The sequence below is a fragment of the Mastomys coucha genome, unplaced genomic scaffold (genome assembly GCF_008632895.1).
Source record: "Mastomys coucha isolate ucsf_1 unplaced genomic scaffold, UCSF_Mcou_1 pScaffold21, whole genome shotgun sequence".
Classification (NCBI taxonomy): Eukaryota; Metazoa; Chordata; class Mammalia; order Rodentia; family Muridae; genus Mastomys; species Mastomys coucha.
This window is the reverse complement of record NW_022196904.1, coordinates 97,199,514-97,209,393: the sequence shown is the minus strand read 5'-3', so window position 1 is coordinate 97,209,393 and position 9,880 is coordinate 97,199,514. Positions and strand designations below refer to the sequence as shown.

The following is a 9,880-nucleotide window of genomic DNA, read 5'->3' as shown; positions in this document are numbered from 1 at the left end:
CTCTGACAGTATCCAATTGTTTCATACAAAATTATGCACTCATTTTCCCTAATAAAACCAGAATTCATGTTTGTCATATTTTATTTATATTCTATTTTTATATTTCAGTTTAAGGTGTAATTGGTTAAGTAAGATAACACAAAAAGAAAACTACATATGTGAGGAAAAGTGTTTTGGTGTATTGCTAACCAACTTAAAATGTAGACTCATTCCTGCAGGCAAATAAATATGGATGCTTAGTCATATTTGAATATATTTTAGTTACCTGTGCACTAAAGAAAGTGAAATGACCCACTTATAAATCTTTCCCTGTACTATTTCCATCACAGACTGGATACAGCCTAAGATACACTGTTCCATGGCTTTCTTGGAGGATGGGAACCACACTACAGTGACAGGATTCATTTTATTGGGATTAACAGATGACCCAGTCCTTAGAGTTGTCCTCTTTATGATCATCTTGTGCATCTACCTGGTGACTGTGTCTGGGAACCTTAGTACCATCCTTCTCATCAGAATCTCTTCCCAGCTCCATTACCCCATGTACTTTTTTCTGAGTCACTTGGCCTTTGCTGACATAGGCTATTCATCTTCTGTCACACCCAATATGCTTGTCAACTTCCTGGTTGAGAGAACCACCATCTCCTATCTTGGATGTGGTATCCAGCTTGGCTCAGCTGTTTTCTTTGGGACAGTTGAATGCTTTCTTCTGGCTGCCATGGCTTATGATCGGTTTATAGCAATCTGTAGCCCATTGCTTTATTCAAACAAAATGTCTACACAGGTTTGTGTTCAGCTGCTTATAGGATCTTATATTGGGGGTTTTCTTAATGCTTCCTCCTTTACATTTTCCTTCTTTTCTCTTCTCTTTTGTGGACCAAATAGAGTCAATCACTTTTTCTGCGATTTTGCCCCATTAGTAAAACTATCTTGTTCTGATGTCAGTGTCTCTGCCGTTGTTCCCTCATTCACAGCTGGCTCCATCATTATGGTTACTGTACTTGTAATAGCTGTCTCCTATATCTACATCCTCATCACCATCCTGAAGATGCCCTCCACTGAGGGCCGCCACAAGGCCTTCTCCACCTGCACCTCCCACCTTACCGCAGTCACTCTTTTCTATGGGACCATCACATTCATTTATGTGATGCCCAAGTCCAGCTACTCCACAGATCAGAACAAGGTGGTGTCTGTGTTCTACATGGTGGTGGTCCCCATGTTGAACCCTCTCATCTATAGCCTCAGAAATAAAGAGATTAAGGGTGCTCTGAAGAGACAGTTTGATAAAAACACATTTTCATAGAGACATCTGTTATTTAGAAAGACTTGATTGAGTAATAAATGTCTCTTTGATATAAGATTAAAGGGAAGGTTCTGACTGAAAAAGATTGATGGAAGTGTTAGCATGTGATAAGCTCTTCAATAAATATAGGTGATCTAATTGTATTATACATGGAAAACTAGAAGTTTTGTAAAGTCAAGTTTTTTAAATTAAGGGAATAAATCTAATTATACAAATAGATATTGCTAAACATAATTTTGATGTTATGTTAATATTTTTTAAAGTTGTTCATTATTAAGCATGTTATAAACAAGATCTTTACACGTTGTTGTTAGGTTTCTTTAGACAGGGATCTCTTTGTAACAGTTCTGGCTGTCCTGGACCTCATGCTGTAGACCAGGCTGACCTTTAATTCAAAGATCTGTTTGTCTCTACCTCCAGAATACTTAGATTAAAGGTAAGCACTACCACCACCCGGCTCAGATTGGATATTAAATTTTCCCTAAATCTCATGTCATTTCAAAGGCATACTGCCTATTTTAGTACTCTTGTAGAATGAAGGAAAATTTAGAAATTGAGCCTACTTGCAATAATTTCTTTACTTGAGACATGTCATACAAGATAAAAGTAACTCAGAACTTTGTTTATCATTCTTTTTTGGCCAGGAGGTAGGTGGTTTTGTTCAAGCTCACATCCCTACCATGAAGTGTAGAAATAGATCTTATCCATAGACTCACCTCACCAGCGACTGAGACTTGTAACCTCTGTGCCAGGAGTAATGCTTTTCTTTTGATAAGTTTATTATCTTAGCTATTTGTTATTGTATGAGGAGAAACCTGGATAATACACACTTCAATCCTTCAGGCTGTGCTTGATTTAACACTTATATCTTGAGATAAACCTAATAAATATGCCCATCTTATTGAGTGAGAAGGAGCAAGAAGAGACTAACATTCCTAGAAATATTATAGAAAGAATGATATATAAAGAAAGAACTTGTAGACTCAAAAACCTTCTGATCTGTGGTCTTTTCCTCTGGCCATGGCATAATTGTGGAGTCCGCAGTGAAGACTAGTGAATCCATCCCTGATTTATCTGTGAATTTCTCTAACAATATTTTTTCAGTTTTTTGAAATTTCCTTGAATTATCAGAAGTATATTGATCATGTCCACCTACCACTATCTCTCTCTAACTTCATAGTGTCCTCACTCTATCTTCTCCTGCTCAAATTCATATATTTTAAAAATATTTTAAATTATCTCTTTTATTTGGGGCATTATAATATATTTTTTTCTGCTTTCTTTTGTCCAAATATCTGATGTACCCCTTGATCTTTCAATTTCATAGTGATTTTTTTCATTTTACTAATAACTTCTGAGTCCAATTAGTGTTTTAGATTTGCACAAGGCTGTGTGGACATTTGCTGGGTCAGTATCATAACAGCAGCCTTATTCCAAAATGAGAGTGACTCTCTTCAAGATCCATCACATATCAGTAGCTCCTCTGACTGGGTTGGGGGCACAGAGGTTCATTTTCTTTTATTCATACTGGACTGTGGATTGGCCTCATCTTGTGCAGGTAACCATATTAATTGTGCAGCAGGCATGTTATATTTAGAGATAAGCATTTCATAACTTCTCTCTATTTGCCAGTTCTTACATTCTTTCCAACTCAGCTTCTGTGAAGTTCTCTATGGATTATAAGGTTGAGACTGTTATAGATGACCCATGTGCTTTGATCAGCTATAGGGCACTGCATTAACCACTGCCTTCGGGGGGGGAAAAAGAGCTTTTCTAACTAAGATTGAGAACAATACAAACTTCTTTCCTTGTTTCTTGATTCCTGCTTCCCTGAACTCATGGACTGCATGTTCCTGCCAAGCTCTGGCATGAGATAGTCTGTGATAGTCTATAGTTGGCATAATGTGTGCAATCTTGTGCTGGAATGAATGGGTTCCTCAGTTTCTAAGAACCAAGAAAAACAAACCAAAATTCTTTTCCAGGAGAGTCAAGCTTGTAAGGTTGACCATGAGATTGTGAACAATAAAACTTTAGAAAGAGTTTGTGGTCAGAATCCCACCCTGCTCTGCCTGCTCATGCTACATTAGCTGCCTTTTCCTTGAAGTTGTGGCTACCTTCAGGGGGAGCAATCTTCAGATGATGGTGTTATCACACACTCTCCCTTTTTTTGGTCTCTGCTTCAAAATAAAAGTCCATCTTTGGATATATTTTAGAATTTATTTTGCAATCTGACATGTAAGGCAGTAGTCTATGCCACTAGTTTTGTGAATGAAAAACACTCAAAATGAAACTTATCTTCTGCAGTAGAATTCCAAGAAAAAAATATTAAACGTAAGAGATGTGAACTATGAGTTTGTGTTTAGTAGTGTGAGTGAAAAAGACAAAACAAAACAAAATAAAACCAACAAAATTAAGCCAAATAAACATAGGAGATTAATATGTAAGGCAGGATGTATTTAACATAGCCCCAACTGGGAACCTGAGACCCTAGCAAGTACTTCAGAATGTCATCAAATTTTTCTGGGATGAGATGTTATCTCTGTATAGTTAGTTGTGTGAATTCAATACTCACTCATGTGCATGAGATTTACTTTTGAGTTTCAGTTGCAACAATATCAGCATTGATCATTTTAATCAATACAATGGAGACCACAACTAGAACAACTAATCAATGTTAGGTTTGATTTAAACATAGGGTTTACAGAATAACAAACCTGAAAGTATAAGTGCTGGCAGGAGCTGTGCAGTGATAGGAAGGGTGACCTAACATTCAAATGATCTCTCTCAACAGTAAGGATTTGATAAACAGGAAGAAAATGCTACTACATGAACTGTAGGTTTAATGTTGTTTGAGAATGGTGGGGTAAAAGCCAAAACTAGGTATTGTTCCTGGGAGACAGGTTATTGGTAGACATCAAAAATGTTCTCGGGAAAAAGAGGAAATATAACATATCAAGCCATTCACAGATAACAACTATAGACCTATAGCTATGACCTTGTGATCAATATGGTCAAAACGCAGTGATTGCTCAGCATAAATTGAATAAGTGAACAACTCACTTTCATGTTTTTCCATTGATCACAGAGAAAGTTATTGACAAGCCAAAAGAGATCCAGGAACATTAAATATGGAAGTTAGTGAAAGCAATATAAGAATGAAATGAAACCATTAACATTTGGCTAACATTGATATGAATCAACACAGGTTGTATTACATTATTTTTACTAAAATGGTCAGAGATACTTGAAATGGATATAGTGATCAAAGTTGAGAAACAATGTGCTGGCAGATATGGTATCTTCTGGGTGATATGGCCAAATAATAACCACCAGGACAATATGTCTCTACGAGAGACCTGCAACTCAACTACCACAAGCTCTGAGAATTTTGACATAGCTGAAGGACATGACAAAGTGCTTAAAACAGCTTTTATGTATATGAGAGAGTACCATAAAAAAGAAATGAATATGTCTCTTAACAAAAATCTATGAAAAACAAGCAGTGAGAGGAAGTAAAGAAATAGTCCATGATGCAAAACTAGAAATTGAATCAATAAAGAAACACAAAACCAAGGGAAATCAGGAAATATAATTTTGGTACTTGAATGGGAACATCAGAGACAAGCCTCATCAACAAAATACAAGAGATCAAAAAGAGAACCTGAGATACTGAAGTCCTAAATAGAAGAAATGCTTACCCCCATAAAAGCAAATATTAACTCTAGTCATCATAGAGCATAAAATATCAAGGAAATCTGGGACACTATTTAAGACAAACCCTAAGAGTAGGCATAGAGGAAGGAGAAGAAACCCAGCAAATGTTTACAACAAAATAATAGAAGAAAATTTCACAAATGTATAGAATACCAAATGATTAAACCAGGAAAGAAAAGCCTTTCAGTACATAGTAATCAAAGCACTAAACATATAGAACTGAAAGGAGTATTAAAAATTACAAGGAAAAAAGGCAAAGTAACTAACAAAGCCAGACCCATTCAATTTACACTGCATTTCTCAATGAAGACTCTAGAAGCCGGAGGGGCCTGAACAGATGATGTAAAGATAGATTGGACAAAATCACAGTCACCATTCTAGGATACAAACTACCCAAGAAACTGCGGATCACAATTGGTGTAGAAAATAAGACATTCCATGCTAAAACCAAATTGAGCCAACATCTATCTACAAATGAACATCTATCTAGCTACAGAAAGTGCTAGGAAAACTCCAAGAAAAGAGACTAGTCACACCAAAGAAAATGCAAGAAATAAATAATCACAGAAAAAAACCAAAAGCGGAGACACCCCCCTATACAGACAAACAGCACATACATCCCACTTCCTCATCTTAGCAACAACAGCAGCAATACCACAAAATATGAATTAAAACACAGTGTTCATTTATTTTCTTTTCTGTTTTTATCATTAGTTTGTTTATTCACTTTACATTTGGAGTGCAGGCTCCTTCCATTCTCTCCTCTGTGTTCCACCCTTACGAGCTACTCTTGATATTATCTCTCCCCTTCTCTTTGAAGAATGGGAAGGTCACCATGTATTCTAACCCACCCTGGCACATTAAGTCCCAGCAGTAGTTAAGGCAAAGGATCTCCTCAGGCCAGACAAGGCAGCCCAGCTAGGGTAAGGGATCTAAAGGCAGGCAACAGAATGAGGGATAGCCCATGCTCCAATAATTAAGGATCCACATGGATATGAAGCTATACCTGTTTTACATATTTACAGGACCAAGGACAAGGCCACACATGCTCTTTAGTTAGGGAGATACACTGAAACAGGTTAATTGACCCTGTAAGTCTTATTGTTGTGTCCCTGACATGTCTGGCTCCTTCAATCTTTCCCCTTCTTTTCCACACGACACCCTAAGTTTTCCCTAGTGTTTATAGCAGAATATAATTTACAGTGTCAGGGATAGGCTTTTTACCATGGTTTGGGTCTCAAATTGGGTCAGTCATTGGTTGCCTATTCCCTCAATTTCTGCTTAATCTTTGTCCCTGAAAATCTTCTGGGACGACAAATTTTGGGTCAAAGTTTTGTCAGTGGGTTTTGCCAGTGTCTCCCTCTCCTCACTGGATGTCAGACTTAGCTACAGAAGGAGGCCATTTTTTGTCTCCATATCTGCACCTTGTAGGAGTGTCAGCTAGAGGCAACTCCCTAGATTCTGGGGTCTTCCACCATTCAAAGTATCCTGCCAATTCAAGAGATGTCTTCCACTGGTTTCTCTTGTATCCTCGATCCCTCTCCCTGCCAATTCTTCCTCCCTTTCTGATTCCCAGTCTCTATCACCTTCCCACCCCCTTTCCCACCCAGTTCCCTTCCTCTATCCACTCTAATGTTTATTTTATTTTCCCTTCTGAGATTCAAGCATCCTCCCTGGGGTCCTCCCTATATTTAGTTTTTTTTGGGGGTCTGTGGATTGTAGAAAGGCTATTCTATCCTTTATAACTAATATCCAATTATAAGTAAGTACAAGCCATGTGTGCCTTTCTCAGTTTGGGTTACCTCAATCAGAATGGTATTTTCAAGTTCCATCCATTTGCCTTCAGATTGCATGATATCATTGTTTTTAATACCTGAGTAGTATTTTACTATGTAAATCTATCACACTTTCATTATCCATTCTTTGCTGGAGGTATATTGAGGTTGTTTCCCATTTTTAGCTATTTAGAATATAGCTGCTATGAATTTGAGTTAGTGTCCTTGTGGTATATTGGAGCATCTTTTGGGTATATGTCCAGGAGTGGTATAGCTGTGTCTTGAATTAGAATTCTCCCCACCTTTCTGAGACATCATCAGAATGACTTCCTATGTGGTTGTATAAGTTTTCACACCCACAAGCAATGGAGGGTATGCCCATTTCTCCACATCCTTGCCAGTATGTGCTGTCCCTTGAGTTTTTGATCATAAATATTATGACATGTGTAAGATGAAGTCTCAGAGTAATTTTGATTTGAATTTCCCTGATGAGTACATATGCTGAACATTTTTTTTAAGTGCTTTTAGGTCATTTGAGATTCCTCTGTTGAGAATTCTCTATTTAGCTCTTAATCCCTTTTTAAAACTGATTTATTTGGCTTGTTGGTGACTGAGTTTGGTATATTCCTTATATATTTTGGATTAGATGGAGGTCACATTCTGTAGTTTGCTCTTTGTTCTATTGATGGTGTTCATTACCTTACAGAAGCTTTTCCATTCCACCACATCCAATTTATTTAGTGTTGAGCTTAGTGCTTGAGCTATTGGTGCTCTGTTAAAGAAGTTGTGTTCTGTGCCAATGTGTTACAGGTACTTCCCCACTTTCTCTTCTATTAGATTTAGTGTACTGGTTTTATGTTGAGTTTCTTCCTTTGTTTCTTTCTTTGTTTCTTTGTTTGTTTCTTTCTTTCTCTTTTAAACAAACCACACTCAGAGTTATGCAAAGGAAAAATTAGTTACCTCCAACTGAGTCTTAACTGGGTATATAAACCATACTTAAGGGCAGGACCTTTGCCCAGCAGTAGACGGCCAATACAAAGTGAATTCAATGGGATTTTTGGAAAGTTTTTGTCTCACATTGCTTTGTCTGAGCTTTTTTCTTTTTTAAACCTTTATAGGTCTTTTGCTTACATATTATGATTCCCAACTTTGTTTCTTTATAAAATTTCTGTGTGAAACGTGTGTGTCCCTGTGTCTGTATGACTTTCTCGTGCTTTTTCTTTGGCTCTTGACTTTTGTTTACTTTTTTGTTTGTTCCCATTCTGGTTTGATTTCTTTTTTTATTAGATATTTTCTTTATTTACATGTCATATGATTTCTCCTATATTGAGTTTCTTGATCTACTTGGGCTTGGGTTTTGTGAAGGTGATAGACATGAATCTATTTGCACTCTTCTACATGCAGACATCCCGTTACACCAGCACCATTTGTTGAAGATGCTTTCTTTTATCATCCTCTGATTTGGATTGTTTATAAAAATTCAGTTGTCTGTAGGTGTGTGGGTTTAATTCTGTGTCATTGACTCTATTCTGTTGATCAACTTGTCCATTTTTATACCAAAACCATGAGGTGTTTTATTATTGTTACTTCTGTAATATAGCTTGAAATCAGGGATAGTGATACCTCCAGAAGTACTTTTTCTGTACAGGATTGTTCTAGCTCTTCTGAGTTTTATTTTGCTTTTTGTTTTTAGTTTTTTTGTTTTTGTTGTTGTTTGTTTGTTTCCATATAAGTTTGAGAATTGCCTTTTTCAAGGTCTGTAATGAATTGCATTGGAATTTTGATAGAAATTATACTGAATCTGTAGATTGATTTTGATAAGATGTCCATTTTTTTATGTTAATCATACTGATCTGTGAGCATGGGAGATCTTTCTATCTTCTAATATCTTCCTCAATTTCTTTCTTCAGTGACTTGATATTCTTGTCAAAGAGGTCTTTCCTTTGCTTTGTTAGAGATACACCAAGATATTTTATTTTATTATTGGCTATTGAGAAGAATTTTTTTCCTTAATTTCTTTCTAAGCCATTTGTATAAAGTAGGTTTTTTTTTGTTTTGTTTTGTTTTTGTTGTTTTGTTTTTGAGTTAATTTTGTATCCAGCCACTTTGCTGAAGGTGTTTATCAGCTGCAGACATTCTCTGGTAGATTATTTTTGGGTTTCTTATATATTCTATCATACCATCTGTGAATACTTTGCCTTCTTCCTTTCCAATTTGCATCCCTTTACTTTAATTTCCATATTGCTCTCATGAAAACTTCAAGTATTATGTTGTTCAAATATGGAGACAGTGCAGAGCCTTGCTTCGCCTTTTCTTGCCTGTGATTTTAGTGGAATTACTTTAATATTTTCTCTTTTTTATTTTATGTTGGCTATTGGGTTCCTATATTCTAACTTTATTATGGTTAGGTATGTACCATGTTTCCCTGATCTGCCCAGTACTGTTAGTATGAATGAATGTTGGATTATTTCAAAGGACTTTTCTTCATCTAATGAGATATTCATGTGGTTGTCTTATTCCAGTTTGTTTATGCAAAAGATTATGTTGCTGGTTTTCCATATAGTGAAACATCCCTGCATTCCTCATATGATGCCTACTTGGCCATGGTGGATGAAGTTTCTGATGTGTTTTTAGATTGTTTGTATGTGTTTTATTTAGTATCTTTACATTAATATTCATAAAGTTCATAACCTGAGATTCTCTTTCTTCAATGAGTCTCTGTTTCATTCAGATATTAGGGTAACTATGACTTCATGAAATGAGTTTGGCAATGTTCCTTCTGCTTTTATTTTTTGAATAGTTTAAGAAGTAGTTGTATTGATCCACTCAGCTTCCAAGTAACAGAGGTGGATCAGCGACCTTAGCTGCTTCTCCCTTGCACGTGGAGAGTCTGCCTCCAGGGACCGCTGGGACCCGGAGTCTTCAGTGAGAGCCGCCATCCTCTCTCCAGTGAGTTCCTAAACCGGGAGCAGCCACCTGGGAGGCACAGGCCCCACAAGTCACAGGGGTCTTGCAGGGTGTCAGGGATAGGACAAGCTCCGGTCAGACTCACTAAGAACATCTATCACCAAAAATCAAGAGATGGTGA

At 36.8% G+C, this 9,880-nt stretch overlaps 1 protein-coding gene across 1 annotated transcript; it reads left to right on the top strand.

Moving 5' to 3' along the window:
- Window positions 1–343: 343 nt before the first annotated feature.
- LOC116100838 (olfactory receptor 502) lies at window positions 344–1,402 on the top strand. The gene has a single exon (XM_031384562.1). It carries the CDS (start codon window positions 359–361, stop codon window positions 1,301–1,303), a length of 945 nt encoding a protein of 314 aa, XP_031240422.1. The 5' UTR covers window positions 344–358; the 3' UTR covers window positions 1,304–1,402.
- The last annotated feature ends 8,478 nt before the right edge of the window (window positions 1,403–9,880 follow it).

Coding starts and splice junctions, on each gene's coding strand:
- LOC116100838 (XM_031384562.1), top strand. CDS start 359: ATGGCTTTCTTGGAGGATGGGAACCACACTACAGTGACAGGATTCATT.